The sequence below is a fragment of the Sinocyclocheilus rhinocerous genome, unplaced genomic scaffold, assembly GCF_001515625.1.
Source record: "Sinocyclocheilus rhinocerous isolate Xijiao unplaced genomic scaffold, SAMN03320098_v1.1 scaffold789, whole genome shotgun sequence".
NCBI lineage: Eukaryota > Metazoa > Chordata > Actinopteri > Cypriniformes > Cyprinidae > Sinocyclocheilus > Sinocyclocheilus rhinocerous.
The window spans coordinates 858,045-882,661 of NW_015667306.1; the positions used below are offsets into that span (position 1 = coordinate 858,045).

Here is a 24,617-nt window from a genome sequence, read left to right on the forward strand (position 1 = left end):
CTTGAAATATGACTTTGACTTTGCAACAAATGTCTGACAAAATGTCTTTGTAAAAAAAATTTTTACAAATGTATTTATCCCAGAATTAACACATTTATAAAAGGCCCTGTTACAGAAACAATATAGGGCTGAATAAGCATGAGGTATTTGGGTTCTACCGTTAAAGGAACTGTTTTGTCTTTAATTTGCAGTGGTTTGGAAATATTGTGACTATGGACTGGTGGGACGACCTGTGGCTGAACGAGGTGCTTTGCCAGCTTTTTTGAGTATGTGGGAGTGGAACAAGCTGAGTTTGACTGGGGAATGGTGAGCACATGCCTGAATCATTCAAATATATTCTTAAATGAAACCATTCAATTGAGGCTGGATGTCATGTTTATGTCAATTCATCTTTTGTGTTTTCAGCGGGACATCATGCTTATCAATGATGTATTTCCTGTCATGGTTGATGATGCTCTTCTCTCTTCCCATCCTATTATCGTGGATGTGTCCAGCCCTGCTGAGATCACATCTGTGTTTGATGCAATCTCATATAACAAGGTAAGTGATGTAATTAGATAATTTGTAGCTTCTTTCCTTGTAAAGACATTCACTCAAAGCAAAGTATTTTGTTCAGCTTCCATCATGTTGACTGCTCATGCTTTGGTTACATAATCATGTTTTGAATTATATATATATATATATATATATATATAAAAAGGCCCTGTTACAGAAACAATATAGGGCTGAATAAGCATGAGGTATTTGGGTTCTACCGTTAAAGGAACTGTTTTGTCTTTAATTTGCAGTGGTTTGGAAATATTGTGACTATGGACTGGTGGGACGACCTGTGGCTGAACGAGGTGCTTTGCCAGCTTTTTTGAGTATGTGGGAGTGGAACAAGCTGAGTTTGACTGGGGAATGGTGAGCACATGCCTGAATCATTCAAATATATTCTTAAATGAAACCATTCAATTGAGGCTGGATGTCATGTTTATGTCAATTCATCTTTTGTGTTTTCAGCGGGACATCATGCTTATCAATGATGTATTTCCTGTCATGGTTGATGATGCTCTTCTCTCGTCCCATCCTATTATCGTGGATGTGTCCAGCCCTGCTGAGATCACATCTGTGTTTGATGCAATCTCATATAACAAGGTAAGGTTAAGTCACTGATGCTTAACCTAGTGTTGTTAATCCATCAACTCTATTGGCTATGAATTGGTAACTGTGATGTCATTCTATTGTAGGGCGCTTCTATTTTACGAATGCTGGAGGACTTGCTTGGCCGTGACACATTTAGAGATGGATGTCGAGTAAGGCGACTTGCTTTTTACATATATTTTCCAAAGACTCCGCAGTTATATATTAAGCATGATATATTAAACATGTAATGCTGTCAAAATAAGACCCATTTCTTTTTTCACCACAGCAATATCTAAAAAGCTACCCATTCCAGAATGCAAAGACTGCAGACTTCTGGAAAGCCTTGGCTGATGTAAATATCTTTTATTGATCATACATTGCCATTTGTATGTTTTGTCCAGTTTTTTGCTAAATAATGTATTGATCCTTCAGAAATCATTCTAATATGCTGATTTGGTGCTCCGTTATTATCAGATGATGCTCAATTATTAATAATGGTTCTTATATTATCAATGTCGAAAACAGTTTTTGCTCTGTAATATTTTGTGGAAACCATGAGACATTTTCAGCATTCTTTGATGAATATAAAGTTCAACAGATCAGCATTTATTTGATATATAATTTTTTTGCATTATAAATGCTCTTCCTGTCACTTTTGATCAACCTACTACTTCCTTGCTGAATAAAAGTATTCATTTTATATTAATTTCTGTAAATAATCATATTTACCCCAAACCGATTCGCAGCTTGTCGCAAACTATTTTTTGTCCAAAAAATCCTCTATTGTGTGGTGTCATTACGATTATTTATCTGCTCCCGATCGAGACGGAGCGTCCCCGAACTCAAATGATCGGGGCTGCCTCTGACGTGATACCCGCAATAGCCAATGAGAGCGAGCAAACTTCACCTACCGGATGTTGCGTGCTACTATAGCTGAAACTTGGCAGCCACAAACATGCCATGAAAGCAGAAAACATCACCCATATTCTTTTTTATACTTTGTTTTTCACTGTGAAACAGAATGGGGTGCCAGGAGAGCCAGCTGACAACGTTGATTGTCCTCTATTTGTTTTTCTTCTCTAGTCACGTTTGATCTCGCGAGTGTCCGTGAGATCACGTGTAACTGTGAAATCGTTCCTACAATCATCAAGTGTGTGGTCTCACGGTCTGGTCGAATCGTCTAGTGTGTGCGTTCAGAGGATTATAAGGCTAAAAATTGGTCTAACTGTCTTCATGTCTGTGGTCTCCCATGGTTTTAAAATCGTTTAAAGGGGTCATATGATGCTGCTAAAAAGAACATTATTTTGTGTATTTGGTGTAATGAAATGTGTTTGTAGCTGAGGGGCTAAGGACTGTAAGGTGCTAGCTATTGCTAAGTAGGTGGAGTTGATCCGCGTGTGCCGGTTAGAACACCAAAGCTGGAGAAGGATTCGAGTTCAACCGATTTATTGTTACAGCCATATGCAGAGGGGGAGCCAGGTTATAGCGAAGTGCATTATCCAGTGGTCAGATTGTGTACATATTATAGATGAGCATTAATACTGATGCAGAGCAGTATCATCTTGAACCTTATGTCCTTTGACGGGTCAGCATACACTCATGTATGTGGGTGTGGTCTGCAACAAACAAATAAAGATACATTCTAACAACCAATGGTTCTTATTATTACAATCCACAACATTTATATGCTCACATCCATCACAACATGAATGGCATTACGAAGCAACTGGCTTCCCCCAAACATCACACAATGTAGCATTTGAAACTAACATTATTATAATGGAACATCATTAACAGCTTACATTACTACATTTACACTGAGTGAGAACTCAAATGTTACTATACTTCACACTAGCATCCATTTTGTATAGTCACATATCTTAAACATATATATTCAGTAAACAGCAATCAACTCCGCTTGAATAACAGTTAAAGTTACAATACTCACTTTCTCTCTGGACGCACACAAACTTAAACACTCAAAGGAACATAAAGATAATCGTATGATTGCCGTTTGTAACGGAATCGCATGGCTCATTCCCGCTGAGGACCAATGATGGCTGATGCAATACTAGATTGCGATTGCGCGGCGCTGTGAAGCACTCCACAGAATGAAACGGCATTCCGCCAAAATAAAAGTCCCCGCGATAGAGAAAAGAGCGCTTCTGTGCGTCTGCATTAATGAGCCTTTTGCACACTGGTATTCCCAGGCAGTCTCCCATCCAAGTACTAAACAGGCCCATCTCTTTGGTTTTGAGACTTTAGTGTTTGCAACTTTACAGATCTTCTTTATGCACCAAGAGCTTGTAACACTCCAAAGAGGAAGGAAAAATTGAAATCGCATCATATGACCCCTTTAAGATTTGAAAATCGTCTAGTGTGTCCCAGGCCTTAGAGAAGAGGAAGAGAAAACTAGGGGTCCACGTAAAAAATCTATTCATATATGAATCGTGATTCTGTCTTCTAACGATTCTAATGGATTCACAAGTTTCAAAATCAATGTTCTAAAGCAGCGGTTCTCAATACTGTTCCTGTAGAATAAAGGTAAATTATGTGAAAAATAATGCTTTAAAAAAACAAAAAACCGAAGCATTAACACATGTTAGACTGCACCCCATAAACACAATCAAGCCTAGAAAAAAAACAGTCAACCACCCCTTTAAAGAAAAATCTTAATTATTCTAAAATTTGACTGGTAATATATATCTCTCTTGGGTCATAGGAGAGTGGGTTACCTGTGGCAGAAATTATGGACACATGGACCAAGCAGATGGGTTATCCTGTGCTGACACTGACCAACACAGCCACTGAAGCTAAACTCATGCAGACCAGGTTTCTCCTGGATCCTAATGCTGATCCCAGCCAGCCCACCACTCCCCTGGGGTGAGCCTGATTGTGCACGCCCCTCTACACCAAAATTAAAACATCAATGGAATCAAACACTCCAATTCAGTAAAATTACCATGAACCAAATAGGCCCAACATTTTGCAACAATAATTAACATGACATGCACAGATGCATATATTGGGCCAAATACTGTATTAGTCATACTCCCAAGTGACAGAATTTGCACCAAAATACTGTTTAATCAAATGCACAACCTTAATTTGATGTCAAGAACAAAACATATGGAAAGTGCTTTTGTACTCCTTTTTAAAAGTAGATAAGCCCATTTATTTTGCTTTCTGAATTCTTCACATTTATTTGGTTGATTTTTCCTTACTGTCTGCAATCAGAACAGATCTTTGACCCATCTATCGGTCACTGCCCATCACTGCTCTAAAGTATCCTCTATCTGCCCCCACTAAGCTCTACAACATGATCACAAATAATAATTCCCCTGATTATTCTTCACAGGAAGGAACACAGTGAACTGAATGATACAGTCAACTTTAATGAACTGCACTCTCAACTATTAGTTGACTCAGATGTTTTAACTCTTGTCCCACAGCTACAAATGGACCATTCCTGTGAAATGGAGCACAGTCGATTTCAAAAACGCCTCTTTCCTATTTGACAAGGGAACAACAGGTGAACAAGATCATATGCTCAGACCTTTTTTTTTGGCATTGAGGAATACATTTTTTTAACTGAGGTATTCTGCTGTGTAATTTCTGTCATTGGCCTGTATTTAATCAGAGGCAGTCATTGCTGGATACTCCCCTGCTACCGATGGTCTCATCAGAGTCAACAAAGACCACATGGGCTTTTACCGAGTAAATCACTATGACCATGTGTGGAGCGCTATTGCCGAGCAACTTTCTGTAAATCATCAGGTATTATTATTCATATTAATTTCTCTGTCATAACTAACTAACAGAACAGTATAGAAAAGTAAGATCTTCATTCCAATGATAATGACCGGCTGAATATACATTATAGATCGTATTGCATTCCTACTGATGAAAAAATTAAATATATGGACACGAAATATTAATTTGAGATTACATATAAATAATTTTATAATCTTACCTGTATGCAAATATCCTCTGTCCTGTTTATTTCTTCCGTTGAAATCGCTGTTGAATTGTTGAATCGCCTTACTGCTATAAAAAAAAAATAGTCCACTACACGTACAAAACAATCGGCCTTGCAACAAGACAAACACATTTTTTACTACAATCAATAATTGATTAACAACGCTAGATGTTCTAGTGGCTTTGGCAATATCGAGATGGACCCATCAGGATCAAGTATTGCAGAGAGCCGAATAAAATATAATATCCTACATAATCTTTTTTAGGTGTATAATGCAACTGACCGAAGCAGCTACATTGATGATGTATTTGCATTTGGACGGTGAGTTAGTACAAACATCTTCCAGCTGCAGAAAGCTTATGCTTTCAATCTTGACTTGATGACAGGCAAAAAAGTAGATTTGAACTGATTTTACATAGCACAGCTTTTTATGGTTATAGTGGAGGTCATAAAGAAAGGATGTTGACGTCATTGCCTTTTGTTTTGCATTAATAGGGCAGATATTGTCGATTATGGACATGCCTTCAACTTAACAAGATATCTGGCCAATGAAACAGAGTATATTGTGTGGGACAGAGTATCTACTTCTATCTCCTATGTAAGAGATATGTTGGCTGATGATCCAGTGCTCTACTCCAAATTCCAGGTTGGATCCCAAAGTATTCAATACCTTCTCAATGCATGAAAACCAATGTCAAAAAATCATGTCAATTTTTAAAATGTGAACAGTGATCTTATTCCCAGTGTGAGATTTATAGCTGATATTCTTTATGTAAATGTAAGCAAGACGTTCCTATTTTATATTTTCTGTTTTTCATATGGTCTGTTTCAACTCATGCCTCTGTTTAGAAACTCTTCCGTGAACATGTGCAGAAGATATCCAGAGAGCTTGGGTGGAATGATGAGGGGACGCAAACACAGCGGTGAGATTTTTTTGTTTGTTGGCAGAACTAAGTAAAAAAGCTCCTCTACAGCAGGCCAAGGACACATTCTTGGATTTATCTTTCTTTTAAACCAGATACCTCAGTTTAAAATGCTGCATATATTTACACATGTTCTAAATAGTTTGCAAGTGTGCCCATATGCAAATATAGCTACAGTTGTGTCCGAAATTTGAGACCACTAGTACAAAATGTTCTATTTTGTATTCTCTATTAATTTAATAAAAAAAAAATCATAACAATTTAATTGAAAAGTTGAATGAAAAACTTGAATATTGTAGTATTTTTATTATTAATTTTCTGTTTAGTTTTTTCCTGTACAGGCTGCTGAGAGAGACAGTTTTGGGCATTGCATGTCAGATGGGTGACCAGGAAGCTCTCAACCAAACCTCTGACATTTTCAATAAATGGATCGATGGAACAATTATGTAATCACATTCATACATAAATACCTTCAGTGGTACAATTAGAGTGTGTGTATTAAAGAGGCTCTTTTTCTCATTGGGGAGCAGCAGTGTGGCTGTCAATTTACGATTGCTAGTGTATCGATATGGAATGAATAACTCAGGATCAGTCCAGAGCTGGGAAATCATGTTCCAGAAGTATATCTCTGCCACTCTTGCCCAGGAGAAAGACAAACTGCTCTACGGCCTGGCTTCAGTAGAAAATATCACTCTCCTTAATAGGTAAACTCCCTCTTACCAGGGCAGTGTTGTCAAGTTCACCCTATCTACGTATTTTCTAAATGCATGTTAAAGATCTTAATGTGAGTGATTCATCCATGTATATCCTTCATTTTGAAAAAATTATTTTGACCTTGTAATGTTTAATCAAAATGGCATAACACTTGCAGTGAAAACAACAGACTTCTCCAATCATGTAGTCCAATTAAACTTCATCCATCCACAATCAATGGCGAGCTCAGATTCTCAAAATCCAATCAACAACATGGATAGAACCAAGTTTCCACATCTTTTTTTTTTCTTCCTTTTTTGATAATCCGTTTTTCTTGGATATACTTCACAATACAGAAGAAAAGATCGGTCTATAGATACTGATGGTGCTTCAGATGCTCTCACTAACAGGAACACTTGACTAACTCATAGCCTTATTGCAAATGTAAAAAAAATCCTTCTCCTCTTGCATTTCTACTCCTCGTTTGAAATTTAACATGCTTACACTATTTGTAGTTGATTTGGATGAAATGGTCTGCTAGATGAATAATCATTAGCACTTTGGCCCCTTTGTGTAGAAGTAAACTAGCACTTGATTATTCATTGTTCAAATGTCTTTCTTTTGTAACAGGTTGCTTAAAGCTGCTAAAAATGAAAGCATTGTGAGGAGTCAAGATGTTTTTACTTTAGTGCATGTATGTATCACGAAACCCATATGGCAAAACCATGGCCTGGGACTGGATGACACTCAACTGGGATTACCTAGTGAACAGGTTAGTTCATCTAACAGTTAAAAGGAATAAATTGAAAGAAAATCAGCCTTCACTCTGAGAATAACAGTGTAATCTATGATCTCATGTCTGTTTTAGATATACTATTAATGACAGAAACTTGGGCCGCCTGCCCTCCAGAATTACTAGTACATACAACACTGATCTGCAGCTGTGGAAGGTGAGATATAAAGGCTGTGTTCGGAATGGAATGCTAGTTTACAACTTACTGAAGTTTGTAATTTACTTTTGTTTAAAATATCTTAACTTTTGGCTGCCCAATCAAGCAAAGAGTATACGGTAAATACCTCAAATTTTGGTCTCTTTTTAGATGGAGCACTTTTTTGCACTGAACCCGAATGCAGGAGCAGGTGAGATGCCCAGGAAGCAGGCACTAGAGACTGTGAAGAACAATATTGAATGGAGGGAACGGAACCTGGATGAGATCCGGGACTGCCTGAAGAACAATGTGCACTAATGCTGTAAGGCAGTGTTTCCCAACTTTTTTTTAGTCGCGGCACCCTTTGGAAATTTTAACAAACTTGTGGCACCCTACAAAATTAATTTTGTCACAATATTTGAATTTCTAACTTATATGATATGATAATTTGAAAAGTATAGATATTCGGTACAACAGGGAAGAACTGCAGAATATAATGTCATACAGATATTTTTAATATTATAAAAAGAAATGTGTCTATCAATGGTGGCAATCAGTAGGCTAATTTCTAAGAGACCAATTTATATGACAGATTTTAATGTAGGCTTTTATTCATATGTAAACATTGTGAGATAGCTAGTTATAATGGTAATTAAACAAAGTTTTGATTTTACAGCTGGGTAATTTTGTTGCAGTAGCACAAGATAGCTTGATTTAAAACTTTGAATTGAATAAAAAATGACAAGGAGGCTAAGCAGTTAATAATAAAATAAGAACAAATAAAGAAATTAAAAAGCTTTTTAGTTTTTCAGGTAGGTCTAACACACAGTAGGGCTATTAAGAGAATTTTTTTTTTTTTTTTTACCAATTATCCAAATAATGTTTAATCCTAGAAAGCTATTATCATCAGAGGACACATGAGCATAACATAGCGGTTAGCAGATCAATGAATGAGAGGGCAGCGTTACCAGAGTTGCCCATATACCACACCATGTTACAACACAGTAGGGTTATTGCAGACAGAAACAATACTGTACTACATCGATGTTTCCTGTCGGCTCAATTTTTGAGTGGACTTTGCTGTTCCGATTCGCATGAACGGTATATGAGTGGAGCGACTGAGCGGAGTGCACACGCATAGAGCGGGATAATACGCAGAGCGTCACACCACGTGAAACCTGAGCAGTGAACTAATTTTCGGTAGCCGAAATTTCGGTGCATCTCTAATTATTGGCGACATCAGAAATGGATATTATATAATAGATGCTTTTTTTGAACATTTTAGCAATTAAAACATATTAAAAAATGTTTTTTTTACACGGCACCCCTGCTCTCGACAGACGGCACCCCGGTTGGGAAACACTGCTGTAAGGGACCAGCATCAGAAAAATTTTTCCACCCCCCACAAGTCAATGAATTGCTCAGGGCAGCTTGAAAATTAAGCTTTAGCTAAGAGCCACAATTAAAAACAAACACTCATTACAAAATAGTCTTGGATTCTGTTGGCATGACATTTAAATGAACAAATATTCTCTTTGGAACTAGGCATTACAAATATTTAGGCACTGTACATTCTTTATTTAATGTGTACATTATACATTATATTAGTTATTTGTAAAATGTGTAAATGTGAAATAAAGTTCTTCACACGTGTTATGACACATTTTTCAGGTACTTCAATAAAGGGATGTTCTCAAAATATTGTTTTTTTTTTTCTTTTCGTAAAAGACTAAGGGCTGGAATACAATACATGACTACATTTGCACATATGTTTGCCCCAATTTGGATGAGTTTTGAAGGTCAGAGTCAGTCTGCATATTTTGGGCAGTCAGAGTTGACATATTTCACAGAAAATCATGTAGTGTATGATGATTATTTTTTATTTATTTATTTTTCAGACTTTGATTCCGTTCACTCGGAAGATGTCAAACATGTTTGATATTTTGAGACTATAGTTTCAGTTATGTGTCTCCTTGCAACGAGGCAGATCTTTCTGCAGGAGTTTGTTGTTTGTTGCCCAGTGTATGATTCCCAGTTTCTTTCTGTAACCATTTACAAAGTCGGCAAGTGTATGATGCCTAGTTTTTAAAAAATCTGTTCTGATTTTAAAAGTTGTGTAGTTTATTCCAACCTTAAGACATAAATTGTAGAAATCTTTTAAGATGAATCATGGTGGAATTGTTTTTATTCAAATCAAAACATTTTACATACAGTATCAGGAACAGCAATTTCACAGGATTTGCAGTAGGCAGATAACAGTATAACAAGCATCAGACTAAATACTATCAGACTAGACACTGAATAGCAAGGTCAAAGGAAGTCAATATCAGTTGCAGGAAGGACATTCATGGGATAAGGACACTTTGCATTTGTATGAAACTTCAATGTAATTGTGCCCTAGTGGTGTTAAAACAGTGGAGCAGTCAGAAAGCGTCCAGCGCTGGTGTTTTATGAATGTTTAAATATCTGATTGTCTCATCATTTAGGGGTTGAGTGGCGTAGATGACGCCGTCATTGGAAGTTGGTTGTTAATAGTGATTCTCTGTCGTGTTTGACATCGTAACATACCCATGATGGCTCTCCTGAACCTGCAGTCAACAAATACAACTTATTAGTAAAAAAAAGACAAAGAAAGAAAGTGACATATTACAACAAAGATGTCACACAGAGGCCTTACTTCTTGTTGGCAATGACATAGATGCAAGGATTGTAAAAGGTGGAGGACTTGGCAAAGAGTGGGGCAATTATGGCCATTGGGGCTGGAATCTTTTTGGGGTCACCAAATGATGCCCACAAGCACACAATCGAATATGGAGACCAGGCAGCCAGGAACATCACTATCATTATAATAGACATCTGTAAAAATAAACAAGCATTCAGGTCAAACTGAACTAAAGAGCAAACAAAACCTGTCAAGCAGTGTTATTTTAGTAATATTGATATACTATTATTTTATTTATTAATATTTGTAATTAGGTTTTTAATTATATTTTCAGTTGACTAATTTTGTTATGTGCTTTTGACATTTTTCATTTTTATTATCGCTTTAATTTGTATTTATTTTAGATCTAATTTTAGTTCTTCAACTTTATTTACAAGGCAGCATTTCTAATTTAATTTGTTTTATTGTTATATTTTGATTTCCCCCTTTTTTTCTTAATTTTCAAGTTTAAGTTTATATTTTTCAAGTATTATTTATATTTTATTTTATTTCAGCTTTATTTCAATTAACTGCATGGGTCATATTTCTCCAAAAAGAAGAAGAAGAAGGAAGAAAGAAAGAAAGAAAGAAAGAAAGAAAGAAAGAAAGAAAGAAAGAAAGAAGAGAAGAAGAGAAAATTTAATAAAATAAAAAAGAGAAAAAGGAATACATTAAAAATATCAATAAAATATAATAAATACTGCTGCTACTACCTTGGTAACGTCCATCTGATCTGACCAATCCATGTTGATGCTGTCTAGGCAGTTACTGGCTTTGTACCTCTTCACAGTAACTGAGACGTTGTAGTAACAGTAGAACATGACCGCCAGAGGAATGATGAAGTTGACAGTGATCACTGTCATTGTGTAGGACACAAAAGATCTGAAATCAAACAAGATTAGTCCTAATAATCCTGTAACTAATAAGACGGGTCTGTAATAATATAAATCTTGACTCACGTGTCATTGTTCCTCCAGTTGATGGTGCAGGTGGCTCCTGTGGGGTCAGGAGCATATCCTGCCCAACCAACGATGGGCATCGATGACCAAAACACAGCATTCAGCCAAGCAGCCACAATTAGAAGTGTGTATGATACTGTTGTCAGCTTCTGTCCTGTAACAAACACACATCAATAGATTTCCTAATGCACTTGGCCCCTGCTTTGAGTAAGGAATAAAACACAATGACGTTAACCTTCCGCTAAGACAATGACAGTCCTTAGCGGTTCATATTTCATTCAGGTAGTTATATGGATAGAATCATACCTATGTCAGGTCGACTTATGGTAAGGTATCGGTCAATGGCAACCACAGTGAGCAGTCCAATACTGGCCATACCGAAGAATATATTGAGGGCAGCATAGATCTATAAAAGAGGCAACAGGTTCTGCTGTTGTTTACATGTAAGAAAGTAGCCAACATTTCAAAATTGTTATAAAATAAGCAAAAATTACAAAATTGTAATAAAATAATTTGAATGAAATTGCGTCCCAAATATTTGTAATATCTATCACTGTTGGCAGTATCTTTTACTGTTATTTCTTAGGGGGGGGGGAAATAGTGAAACAGTTTGTTAAATATTGATAGCAATATTATAAATATAAGGCAAGGTTAGTTCAGGTTGAAAAATTTAATTTGGTGTGTCTCCCCCAAAAACTTGATCATTTATAATATTTGTTTAAAATAATACTCTATGCTTCCTCAAAAGTATAACTACACTAGATAACATTTTAGAGCAAATATTACATTTACACTTTTATTGGAATGAATAGGAAAAAAAACCGAGTACAAAAAATAAGGTGTGCTTTAAACTAGATATTTTAAATAACATTTCTTTGGACACTCTTACTCATCATTGACCCCCTAAAAATGCTCTTTAGCTATGATTATATTCACAGTATTGCTTGATTATACAATCAAAATGAGTTTGCTAATGTGTTGGTTTGTGCACACCTGGCAGCCTGTGTAACCAAATTTCCAGCTCCCGTGCAGGTCTGAGGCTGCTGACATGGGGTAACCAATACCGGCTATGCCAATGTCAGTGACAGCCAGATTGATAATGATAGCATTCGTGGCAGTACGCAACTCTCTGAACTTCACAAACATCAGCAGCACCACAATGTTACTAGACAGACTGACCACTCCTGCCACCAGAGAGAAAGACACACAGACAGGGACAGCAGGAGGTTAAGACATCTGTGAACACACAGGTCTGTCTCACACATATTTCACGTCCATTCAAAACATTTCCCATTTTCAGTTTTCCATTTTACACACACACCCTGCTGGTTACCGCACACACTTGGCTGAATCTGTAAATGTCAGTTTCAAGGAATGCTTAAAAACATGTGCTGAATCTAATCCTAGGCCTCAAAGGTAAGACAAAGGTAAGCCTTACTGAACTTTTACAATTTACAGGTTTTTACAAAAACCTTTAATCAGAAGATTCCAACTCAAAAACCTGATAATTACTAAATTAGTTATTTAAAAGTGACAGTACATTTATAGCTGACTAGTAACATCAAATACACCAAGTACACACACACACACACACACACACACACACAATCTGCTCTTTACCTGCAGTTATGAGGTATGCCGCAACAATATTGTGCTCTGTTTGTGTGAAGGTGCTCTTTTCACCATATACGGTCTCAGCAGAAGCGTTCAGGAATCCAGTTGCCATCTCTTTGTCACACATAATCATATATATACAAGTCAGGCTAACATTCACATCTGTTCAAACAAAATCATGTGGCTTGAAAGAATTTGAAATCCAGACTCCCCCTCTCTTACCTAGAAGCAGATCATGAAACTGTGTGTGTGTGTGTGTGTGTGCTTAGGGGATGAAGAAGGTTATGGGGTGATTGTGGGAATGAAGGGCTGGAAAAGCATTGGCCTGGATTATGTTCTCTAATTATATTTTCTGCTTGGTTTGTGAGGACTGAAGAAACCGTTGTTTCGGTACTAATCCTCACATGAAAGCTTCTCATTCCATGCAACAGAAAAGCTTTCTTGGAATGTGGAGTACATGTCATTAACATATTTCACTTTTTAAAACAAGAAATGTGTAATAATAAAACTGATAAGCAGGATTCGGCAATTCAAACGTTTAGCTGACGAGTGTCTAAAAAAGACCCCAGGATTGTGTGTTATGCAGATAATTAAAACACATCTTGCAGCATTATTGCTATTTCAAGAAGTTTGGATTAAACAGCTTGTTTAAGATGAAGTGGAGCTTGTTACCTTGTGGCCTATTAATGAGTAAATTTTGATCATTGTTATAACAGAGAATTGAATTTTGATACTCAGACTTAAAACACACTTAAAAATAAAGGTTCCAAAAGGGGATTTTACAGCGATGCCATGGAATAACCATTTTGGCAATCTTTCTTAAAAAAGTTCTTAAAAGAAACAATTTTTTTTCTTCGTGTGAAGAACATTTTAATAATCTGAAGAACATTTTTCCACTATTAAGAATCTTTTGTGCAATGGAAAGGGATGTCAAAGGTCACCAATGGAGTCACCGATGTCAATAAAGTATTTTTCATCAGACATTCTATAATGTGGAGCACAAGTGATACCTGATTGCTAGCCCTGTACTGTCCTCAGTGATCTGTTTATTCTGAGCTATTTAAAGGGGTCATATGATGCTTTTTTAAAGATCATTATTTTGTGTATTTGGTGTAACAGAATATGTTGACATGCTTTAATGTTCAAAAAACACATTATTTTTCAAATACTGTACATTATTGTAGGTCCTCTATGCCCCGCCTCTCTCAAACGCTTCGTTTTCTACAAAGTCCCTCCTTCTGACAAGCGCAGTCTGCTCTGATTGGCCAGCTGACCCAGTGCATTGTGATTGGCCGAACACCGCAAGCACTCGTCGGAAATGTAACGCCCCTTACCATAATCGCGAGCTTCATCTTTCAAAATAAATGTAAAGACAGAGCCCGAAAGGGGAACAGAGTCGCGTGACAGACACAGTGATGAAGCTGGTATGTGTTTGCAGTACACAAGCCACGGTTAAGACAGCTGACTCCACTGTGATGTGACCCTGTCTCTCTCTCGCTCTCTCTCTCTCTCTCTTTCTCTCGCTCGCGCACACACACACACGATGCGCAACACTCCGCATTTGAACAGTCAATAGCAAATACTTAAACTAATAACAAAACAGTAGCTGATTCAGAAGTGCCAGATTGTCATAGCAAAGTCAGAATTACCTCCTCTCCTAGGTTCACGAAACGGTCGTCCATAAAATGCATTGCTGTTCTGTTGTAAGTAATCTTAATGCATCTACTTTCGGAAGGCCAAGTAAAGTGCTTTTGCTTTCGCCTAGAAACACACAGGGTCTCCCTGACATGGCTGCTTCAACACTAACTGCGGTTACTGAAACCACGCTTTCTTTCTTTGCGTGCACATTTGGGTGCATTATGCAAATATTTCCACATAGTGGGGTAGATATGTGGGGGCGTGTTAGAACGAGCCGTTTTAGGGGGGCGTGGCAGAGTCTTAACTTTGATAAAGAATATCTCTTTGGATTTGAGACTTTAGTCTTTGCAACTTCAGGGATCTTATCTATGCACAATCAGCTTGTAACACTCCAAAGAGAAAGGAAAACTTGAAATCGCATCATATGACCCCTTTAAACAACCGTCTTTACTAAGACCACAGCACCATGATGCACAATTTATTAGGATTTATTTTCAGAGAATCTAATGTTATTCATTTTGAAATTAAATTCAAAGCCAAATGGCCAAATAAACAGTATACAACAAATCATAAAATAAATAAACAGGTTATATATTAAAAATGACTGAATGGATTATAAGGAAAGAAAAAGTTAAGATAACACGACGTACAAATACATATAGTCATTTTATAAACTTTTTCTTTCCTTATAATCCTCATATTATGATTATAAACATTAAAATGACTTGATATATTAAGGGCTGAAGATAAACTCTCTCTTCTTATCTATAAACATAAACAGCAACTCCAACATCAACCACTAGATGGCCACGGACTCTCCTTGGACGTGACGTTTGAACGGATATTACGTACACGGAAAGGCGTGCGTTTTCTGTCATGTGATGATCGCACATAAACAAGCGAAGAACTTTTTGTAAAATTGGGTTAAAGTGAAGGTAATTTTGCATACTATATAAGTTTCCTCAATTTAAAACAATTTACTAGATTAGAAATGTTGGTAGTTAGTTGGACTTTGCTTTTAAACAAGACGATGAGATGCATCTGTCAGAATTTCGTATCATTTCGTGTAATTTCCTCGTCGCTCTGTACTCTTTTTGCTACAGGGTGCAGCAGGCGAACTATATATTCAATCTAATGAATATGGCAGATGTGGGTATATTTGTAATGCATTTGCTTAAATGTTTTTTTTTCTTGAAAATGTTATAATGGGTTTGATTTAATTATTACAGAATCTGAGGAGTTATTTGTATAAACAACTGCCAAGGTAAACAGATTTATTTTGTATTTTACACAAGTTATTTTACCCCTCCATTATGCATTGGGAGATGTTATGACTGATCATTTTTCTCCGTCATCAGTGTTGAAGGACTCCATGCAATAGTGGTGACAGATAGAGATGGAGTCCCTGTAATCAAAGGTAACAGCATCAGCTCTGAGCTCCAGGTCTGTTTATATCTGCTTAAGCTTTATCTGAGATTTTGCTTGATTTCCCTTTTAGTTGCCAATGACAATGCCCCTGAATATGCATTGCGGCCAGCGTTCCTGTCCACCTTTGCGTTGGCAACTGACCAGGGCAGCAAGCTGGGTTTGTCCAAAAATAAGAGCATAATTTGTTATTATAACACTTACCAGGTACTTTCTTTACAGAAATTAAAGTTCATTTGACTTACTACTTGTTAAGAATTTCTCATTTTATTATATGCTGTTATTTCATTGGCAGATTGTACAGTTTAACCGATTACCCTTAGTCATAAGTTTCATCGCAAGTAGTAATGCCAACACAGGTGAGTCTCCACAGGTAATACGAAAGCCACTGTGCTTCATTATAATAACAGGTGAATGATCAATTTCCGTTTTTTTAAATTATCATTTAGGTCTGATCTTCAGTCTTGAGAAGGAACTAGTTCCTCTGATTGAAGAACTAAGGCAGGTGGTGGAAGTAGCTTAGCAGTTATTCATCTCAGCACCTACAGACATGTGGATGAGGATAAGAAAGCCAGAGATCACTCATCCAGTCTGGTGTCTTGACGCCTTGATGTCGTAGTTCATACACATGCATGTACATACATAATGTTGGATGGTCTTGATGCTGTATGTCTTTTATGAATGTAACCTGCTTGTCTCCTCATTAATAAATTTGTCTAAAGCTTTGGTTTACAAAAATAAATTGTTTATTGACTTTTTTATACATTTTTTACATGGTAAAAAAACTGTTCTTGGTTGGAAAATGGGTACTATGTACATGTTTCTAAACAAAACAAGAGTGCTCATTGTCAGTTCACACATCACATTAGAAGTAGCATTGCTCCTTAGAGAATTTATAATTTTATTATAATTTTACTTTGGTGATCTATACACTGTAAAAAATTACCGTGAATTTAACGGTAAAAGACTGTAAAAATGCTACAGTAAAAACCTGTTAAATGGTTAACGGTAAATTCCCCTACTATATACGGTGAAAAACTGTATTGGACATTACATGTATTGGACATTAATTTTATGGTAGTATACCATTTTTGGAAGTGAAAAATACTGTATAATTTACAGTGAATAACCGTAAATTGACATTCCCAGAATTCCCTGCGTTACATTTCAAATTTGATGTTTTTTTGTTGAAATAACTATGTTTCTTAGTTTTTTCTTATCAGTTTTGTATATTAGGGTTGTGTGTTACACCTAATGTTGTTAAATGAATGTTTATTGCATTATTTAAATGTCATGTGTGTTACCATGATGGTGTTTGGTGTTTGTGTGAATGAAACTGAGCACCTTCTATATATGTTATTGTTTAAAAGCTGCTTGTGATGGGCTTTGGTTCATCATGTGACTTTCTCATCACCTCCTGCTTTTGGTGGTTATCAGTGCATTACAAAGGTACAAAACAGATTTCAGTACTTCAGTAGGTTGGTATATTAACATTATATCAGTTAATGAAATTACGGTATTTAACTGTAAATTTAAGTTAAAACCTAAAACGTTGCTACCGTATTTTTAACGGTAAAATTCCGGCAACCACAGCTGCCGGTTTTTTACCGTAAATTTTACGGATTTTTTTTTACAGTGTAGAGTGCTGCAGGGATTCAGTATTTTGTAGCCTAAAACCCAGTAACAAGTTTGCATTTTAGCACTTTCAGTTCCATCATCCTGAAGTCAATGGGGGTTTTTTGAATGGGGTTTTTGGCTAAATGCCTGAAATAGTGTTTGTAGTTAACACAAGCTCAGGATTTTTTCATGTTTTGTTCTACAACAAACGGCTAAATGGGTCTACAGAGGTTGTTGGGGACTTTAAAAGTCATTAAGCCAAACAGGTAAACTCATCTAATCCGCTTTCACAGCCTTGTCTTGTTGTAAATAATCCCGCTCCTGAAAACCATTCTAACTCTAAATTTTAAGGGAAAATATTTTTCAACTAAAGACCGAATGAGTTGTCAGACTCAGAAGCTTAGTAGTGGTGATGTTTGTTTATAGCCTGCGTTTAGTTTTTTATTTCTGGTGATTGTATTTAAGTTTTAAAATTCATAAAATGTGTTTATTAAGCTTATCATGATGAACAAAACATGCAATAATAATTAACTTACGCTAATCACAGAGCTTTTTTTTTTTTTGCAATAATTCAGAAGCCAATGGAAAAATCCTGTTAGGTTTTTGTTGAAGGAACAAGGGTGATTCTAACTTCTGGGTTGGCCTACAGAAATATGTAATCACAGTAGAGCTCTATTCTGGGGAAAAAAAGTATATTGCATCCAAAGGTTTTAACTACTAAAAAAAATTCATTATATGTTTATGTAGAGGTTAAAAAGATCAAAGATCAAAATGATCATATAAATGACGGAATCAATGTGATTCAACTGTAATAAAAAAGAAAAAGGAAAAAAAGAGTTAAACTCAATATGATTGAAGAGTAATTGTTGGAGTGTCCACTAGGGGGAGATCGAAGGTTGCAGGTTGTGGCTGACGCGAGCTGTGCTGTGCGTCACAGCCAATACAGACTGACGCAGAGACAACAGCACGAGTCCGTGTCTTCATTCAGACACATATTGATGTGATTTAATGTACTGATGTATTCAATTATTCACAGTTCTGTTATTCAAGTAACATCTGTTGATGAAAGAGACATCACACAGCCAATACAGACTGACGCAGAGACAACAGCACGAGTCCGTGTCTTCATTTATTAATGTCTATTTTCCCCCTTTATCAGGGTGTAACATTTACCTCAGTTGCAAACATGTATATAAGGGGGGATGTACACATTTAGGAGCAGACACACTGTTTAGCTTGAGTTGGAGAAGAATAAGAAGAACTGAAAGCTCAACACAGAACAAAATCGGAAAAAACTACCTATTTTCAATTATAATCCCAACATTGGTAGTGCACAGCCTCCAGATATCTTTATAAAGCACAATAGCACGGTGCCTTGGGACTTCACTTCACTTAGATCTAAAACCTTGTGTGATTTATTGCCCAGAAGGCATCTTATGTGTGATGAGCTGTACAACCATGATGCCAAGATCACAGAGCATCAGATGCAGTGAATAAATCCTCTATATTTACTAATACAAAACTGCACACAGCTTGCATTTGCTCCAGTACTTCTCTCTGAGTTGAACATCATCGTCCTTTCTTTATCTGTGACTGGAAATGCAGGGTAGTCATCATTAGAGATAAAGACAACAGAGAGATAAATTTATGATTAGACTGGTGTAGTGGGTTCAGATGAATTTATTTCCACTGGAACAAAGAAATAATACACTCTATTTGACTATTACCTACACTGATTATTCATAGTGACTGTTCTTTCATTGGTTCCTCTTACCAGTTTCCATCGTAGTATCTTAATCCATTCATCTGCCTCAGCACCAGATTTTGCACACAAATAAAATGTCCTCTCGGGGAACACCAGACTATAGGAAAGAGAAACATGAAAAATCTTAATAAAGAGTTGTAATCATTGTAAAAACAAAAAAACATCTGTAGCACTGTGTAGGATAACATACTCATATTTTTTTAGGATTGCCCAAAGATTCAAGAATTTTGGAAAAATGTTTTAAAAAAAGAAATAGACCAGGTACTAGAGGTAGAAATACCTCTAGATCCAGTGGTGTGTTTATTAGGAGCATTGCCTAAAATATTTACAATTGTCACACTGTCTACAGTGTCGGAGCGAGGAGCACAGAGACGAAGGAGATAACTTCACAATCTTTAATTGAACTCAATAGCAGGGAACACAGGACAGGCATGAGACACACCATGGAAGTACAAAATGACGTTAACACTGGACAAAGGAAACCAGGAACAGAGGAAGAGAAGCCCTCACTGGGCTAAACCCGGGATCTGAGGCTCTCTCTGGGCCTAATGTGGGAACAGAAGCCCTCCCTGGGCTTGACTTGGGATTTGAGGCCCTCCCTGGGCCTAACATGGGAACAGGAGCCCTTTCTGGGCTATACTCGGGATCTGAGGACCTCTCTGGGCCAGACGTGGGAGCAAGAGCCCTCTCTGGGCCTGACGTGGGAACAAGAGCCCTCTCTGGGCTTGACGTGGGATCTGAGGACCTCTCTGGGCCAGACGGGGGAACAACAGCCCTCTCTAGGCCGGACGTGGAAACAGGAGCCCTCTCTGGGCTATACTCGGGATCTGAGGCACTCTCTGGGCTTGACATGTGAACAGGAGCCCTCTCTTGGCTTGGAACAGACTCTGAATTTGTTTGAACTGTAGTGGATTCAGGACTGAACTTGATGAAATGAGCGGACTCAGGGGCTGGAGCCGACACTGGAGCGGACTCAGGGGCTAGAGCCCACTCTGGAGCGGACTCAGGGGCTGGAGCCCACTCTGGAGCAGACTCAGGGGCTGGAGCCCACTCTGGAGCGGACTCGGGCTGGAGCCCACTCTGGAGCGGACTCAGGGGCTGGAGCCGACTCTGGAGCGGACTCCGGGGCTGGAGCCGACTCTGGAGCGGACTCCGGGGCTGGAGCCGACTCAGGGGCTGGAGGCGACACTGGAGCGGACTCTGGAGAGCAGATCCGGGTTGAAAACGGTCTCTTCCTCCTCATGCTCCTCTTTTGGTTTAAGGTTAAGGAGATTGGAGCTGGAATCACAGGGCTTGACAGTGGAGCGGCCGGCGGGCTTGAGAGTGAAGTAGTGTTGCTTTCGTCAACGAAAATTATGACTAAATATCATCGTCAACGAACCTTTATCACGTGACGAAAACGAGACGAGACGAAAATGCTGGTCATGTGACGATGACTATAATTAAATGTATAATGCAATATCGTTGACGAATAAAAACGAGACTAAATGTGGTTTACAAAATAAAAACTATGCTAAAATGTCTCTTCATTTTCGTTGACCAAAACGAGACGAAACGAAAAAGTGGCCAGCGGGCTTGAGAGTGGAGCGGCCGCTGGTTCTGGGCTGAGGACTGGAATGGTTCTGGGAGAGGCTTGGGGAAACACAGGAGGAGATGGGTGATCAGAACCCACTCAGTGGGTGTTGCATGCATCAGTCCAAAAGAAGTTAAATAAAAAGCACCCATCCATAAAAAAAAAATAAATAAATAAAAAAAGTGTCTCACACGGCTCCGGGGGGTGAACAAAGGCCTCCTGTAGCGAATCGATGCGTTTTTGTAAGAAAAATATCCATATTCAAAACGCAATAATCACTTTAATGTAGCTTGCACCAACAGTTGTATGTAGAAGCAGCTCCGGGACGCATCGATTCGCTACAGAAGGCCTTTGTTCACCCCCGGGAGCCGTGTGAGACACTTTTTTTTATGGATGGGTGCTTTTTATTTAACTTCTTTTGGACTGATGCATGCAACACCCGCTGAGTGGCATTAAACAGCTTGAAACATCAAAGACAATTTTTAATATAACTCCGACTGGATTCGTCTGAAAGAAGAAAGTCATATACACCTAGGATGCCTTGAGGGCAAGTAATTTATGGGTTAAATTTCATTTTTTGGTGAACTAACCCTTTAACGTCTACTTCAAAATTTGAACCATTTAAATACAGGATGAGATTAATCAACTCGACCAAAGAGAATTCACACGCAGAAAGACTACAGCAAATCGTTTCCTCATCCAGACCCAACTGAAAACAAGCACCGAGTGGAGCATCATGCCAGCTCACCCGATGGGAAAGCTTGAGGAATTCCTCCACATAGCTTTCCAAAGGCCTACCACCCTGCCGCAGGCACCACAGCTGGTCTTCAGCCCAGTTCATCTTTGTTGGTCCAGTGTTCTGTCACGCTGTCTACAGTGTCAGAGCACGGAGACGAAGGAGATAACTTCACAATCTTTAATGAACTCAATAGCAGGGAACACAGGGCAGGCAGGAGACACACGTAGCACACACCATGGAAGTACAAAATGACGTTAACACTGGACAAAGGAAACCAGGAACAGACACCACTATATATACACAAGACTAAACGAGGGAAATTGACGAGACACACCTGAACCAAATGACTAATCAAACGAGAGGGAGAAACTGGGTCATGGGGAGCACATGGGGAGAAAACACAACAAAACAGGAACATAGGTCTGACAACAATGAGGAAAATAGATATGTACTAAAGATATTGTTATTGATATCTAAAAAAATTATAACAGTACATTGAAGAAGGTTCTCCAAGTTTGGTTCAATGGACTCAAGAGACTGAAACAGGTTTATATAATGGAAAAAAATGACGGCATGGGTTAGATGAAGATGGATATTTTTCTTCAAAGATGGAAGAGTATTACAAGATATTTATATATGTAATTTAAGATGGGTCAACTAATGTAATATTAATATAACATTAATTTAACCTGCTCTCAGGATTTAATGTACAAATGTTTCCTCCGCAAAGAGAATGCATGATGACAGAGAATTTATTATTATTTTTTTTTTTCTCTCTCTCTCTTTTTTGGTCTGTCCCTCATTTGTAAGGGGTTCAAATTTTGGGGATGTTCTGTAAAAATATAAAAACAATAAATAAAAAGTTTTTTTTTTTTTTTAAGTTGTATCATGAAGTAAAAGGCTGAAATTAAGCATGCATTGGAAAATATGTGGGCAGGAGGAAGTCCATGTATAAGAGTTTCTGACTATACTTCCTCATTACTGAGAATCACTTGCATGTAGGAAAATATCAGATACACAATATCTATTTATAACACAATACTAGGATTTTGATGTCAAATTGTAATTACTTTCTATTATCACCTCTTAGTCGGTAGACAGACAGCGTGAATTTTGATTCATGTCGTGCACATTGTCTAATGCTGATTTAGTGAGTACAGGAACTGTAAGCTGTCAGCCACTTGAATGCTGCAGATATACCAGCTCATTTTCAGTTGCCAAAAATAGACAGTAATTTTATGGTTGGCCAACTGCAGAAGTTTCAGATGTAAAAACAGATAGGATATGTAGTCTAGCACAACAGAAAGGGGTCTTATTTTTAATCAAAAACTTTGCTTTTGTAATTAAATGAAACAGTCTGCCATTTTAGTTATCTCTATTTATTACAGTTTCTCTAAACACTGTTGTAAAGTAACAATATTTAACTTTATATTTATAGTTATATTTTTAACTGTAGCCACTCTTGTTACATAAAAACATACAGCATTCAAAATTTAACTGAGCTGGCCTTGTTGATTACAATTCCTGAATTTGAACGATGGCAGCAAACTAGGGTTATTATCGTTAAATAAAACTAAAACCATAAACAACATTCATTACTTTTCATTACTTGCAATAAAACATAAAATTACAAAAGATAAACATTAACTGAAATAAACATGTCATTTTCGTTTAGTTTAAATTTAAGTAGAGAGAGAGAGACAGAAAACATGCATGATATATTATCATGAATTATCACTTTATTATAAATCTCTTACCAGAAGCAGTTGACCCTCTCCTGACTGTAATCAAACTGGACAGCAGAGCACTCCGTCAGATCCAGGGTTTGTATTGGCTCTACAAACTGAGGAGACAGTTTTCTGTGAGATAAACAATCAACTTTAGTTCTTATCTAATTTAAATCTTATTGTACAAAATACACAAACCTACCATTTTATCCTTGAAATATTTAAGTTCATTTCTATTCAGTGTGAACCATCTCTGCTTCCAGTTCTGCCCAGAAAATAAATAAAGAGGAATCTGTCAGCCAATAAAACTAGGTCTAGGTTTGCTCTAGAACTAGTTTAACCCAGTTACAATTTACCTTATTAGCGTGAAACTGGCATTTACCGCAAACACTGGTTTGAATTTTTAATAGTCTATGTTTACATAGTAACTTTTGTAACCATACCTTGATTATCGCTCCTTGTTTAACCAGATAGCCTTCTTTAGTGCCAAGCTGTTGACAAGATAAAAGCACTTTCGATTCAGGAGCCCAGATAATACTAAATACACAGATAAATTAATTAATGTTATTATTATTAAAGTGCCCCTATTATGGATTTTTGAAAATTACCTTTCATGCAGTGTGTAACACAGCTCTAAATGAATGAAAACATCTTGCCAAGTTTTAAATCTAAAAGTGCACCGTGTATAAAGTTATTGTCTCTCAAAAGAAAGAGTCGACTCTGAATCATTGAAACGAGTCGTTTTTAAAACGAATCTTAAGCTGTTTCATGTTGAAGTCAACATGAAACATTAGCATATTGCCCGCCCACTTGTTGGTCTTTTCCCGTTGGTCTGAATGAAAAAGTAAATTCATAATTGCCACTAGGTGCGTTTTTGGAGCGGTAAAAATAGCGGTTTCCCCGGTAATGCTGTACACAAAGCAGCACTGCTGCTCACAAACGCTGCTTTATCAGGCATTACAGGCATGATGCAATGGAAATGAGACCAATCGGACCAATCACCACAGATTAGCGTCACGCAGAGGAGGGGCTTGGAAAAATGAATCTTTGAGCGAATCGTTTGGGAGTCCTTGAGCATGTAAGGTAAAAATAAATGCATATTATAAGACAACGAAAGTGTTTTTTGACATTGCATGCATGTCAACCTGTTGTTGGGGACTCCCAAAACCAAAATATGAACCTTTCATAACCCATAATAGGGGCACTTTAA

At 37.4% G+C, this 24,617-nt stretch overlaps 4 protein-coding genes across 6 annotated transcripts in view; 2 read left to right on the forward strand and 2 right to left on the reverse strand.

Annotated features, from left to right (window-relative positions):
* The window catches only part of LOC107733706 (glutamyl aminopeptidase-like), a 15,446-nt gene extending 6,217 nt beyond the window's left edge, over positions 1-9,229 (forward strand). The window contains 18 exon segments of the mRNA XM_016545448.1: positions 192-246; positions 845-903; positions 1,003-1,137; positions 1,230-1,295; positions 1,412-1,477; positions 3,848-4,008; positions 4,578-4,657; positions 4,766-4,902; positions 5,370-5,425; positions 5,600-5,750; positions 5,954-6,027; positions 6,369-6,473; positions 6,558-6,731; positions 7,351-7,411; positions 7,413-7,492; positions 7,589-7,670; positions 7,821-7,976; positions 9,022-9,229. Of these exon segments, the coding sequence (XP_016400934.1) occupies positions 192-246; positions 845-903; positions 1,003-1,137; positions 1,230-1,295; positions 1,412-1,477; positions 3,848-4,008; positions 4,578-4,657; positions 4,766-4,902; positions 5,370-5,425; positions 5,600-5,750; positions 5,954-6,027; positions 6,369-6,473; positions 6,558-6,731; positions 7,351-7,411; positions 7,413-7,492; positions 7,589-7,670; positions 7,821-7,967 (1,689 nt within the window). The 3' untranslated portion in view covers positions 7,968-7,976; positions 9,022-9,229.
* Positions 9,230-9,824: 595 nt separating this feature from the next.
* On the reverse strand, positions 9,825-13,179 carry rrh (retinal pigment epithelium-derived rhodopsin homolog). 3 transcript variants are annotated; one of them, XM_016545451.1, is made up of 8 exons: positions 13,146-13,179; positions 12,930-13,037; positions 12,303-12,493; positions 11,616-11,715; positions 11,310-11,463; positions 11,064-11,232; positions 10,327-10,505; positions 9,825-10,237 (listed from the first exon to the last, which is right to left on the reverse strand). In XM_016545451.1, the coding sequence occupies exons 2-8, from the start codon at positions 13,033-13,035 to the stop codon at positions 10,132-10,134; spliced, it is 1,005 nt and encodes a 334-aa protein (XP_016400937.1). In that variant the 5' UTR covers positions 13,036-13,037; positions 13,146-13,179; the 3' UTR covers positions 9,825-10,131. The 3 variants fall into 3 exon arrangements, with proteins under 3 accessions (XP_016400937.1, XP_016400936.1, XP_016400938.1); XM_016545450.1 differs by lacking the exon at positions 13,146-13,179 and having other exon boundaries at positions 12,930-13,134; XM_016545452.1 differs by lacking the exon at positions 13,146-13,179 and having other exon boundaries at positions 12,303-12,545; positions 12,930-13,134.
* Positions 13,180-15,375: 2,196 nt separating this feature from the next.
* On the forward strand, positions 15,376-16,910 carry LOC107733711 (ragulator complex protein LAMTOR3). Its single transcript, XM_016545456.1, has 7 exons — positions 15,376-15,496; positions 15,665-15,710; positions 15,791-15,825; positions 15,920-15,978; positions 16,060-16,193; positions 16,282-16,345; positions 16,436-16,910. Exons 2-7 carry the CDS (start codon positions 15,696-15,698, stop codon positions 16,507-16,509), a joined length of 381 nt encoding a protein of 126 aa, XP_016400942.1. The 5' UTR covers positions 15,376-15,496; positions 15,665-15,695; the 3' UTR covers positions 16,510-16,910.
* Positions 16,911-18,612: 1,702 nt separating this feature from the next.
* LOC107733757 (dual adapter for phosphotyrosine and 3-phosphotyrosine and 3-phosphoinositide-like) overlaps positions 18,613-24,617 on the reverse strand; it is a 17,852-nt gene continuing 11,847 nt past the window's right edge. The window contains exons 6-10 of the mRNA XM_016545531.1: positions 23,851-23,898; positions 23,610-23,672; positions 23,438-23,523; positions 19,378-19,465; positions 18,613-19,196 (exon numbers count right to left, since the gene is read on the reverse strand). Of these exons, the coding sequence (XP_016401017.1) occupies positions 19,173-19,196; positions 19,378-19,465; positions 23,438-23,523; positions 23,610-23,672; positions 23,851-23,898 (309 nt within the window). The 3' untranslated portion in view covers positions 18,613-19,172. The remainder of the gene's footprint in view (positions 19,197-19,377; positions 19,466-23,437; positions 23,524-23,609; positions 23,673-23,850; positions 23,899-24,617) is intronic.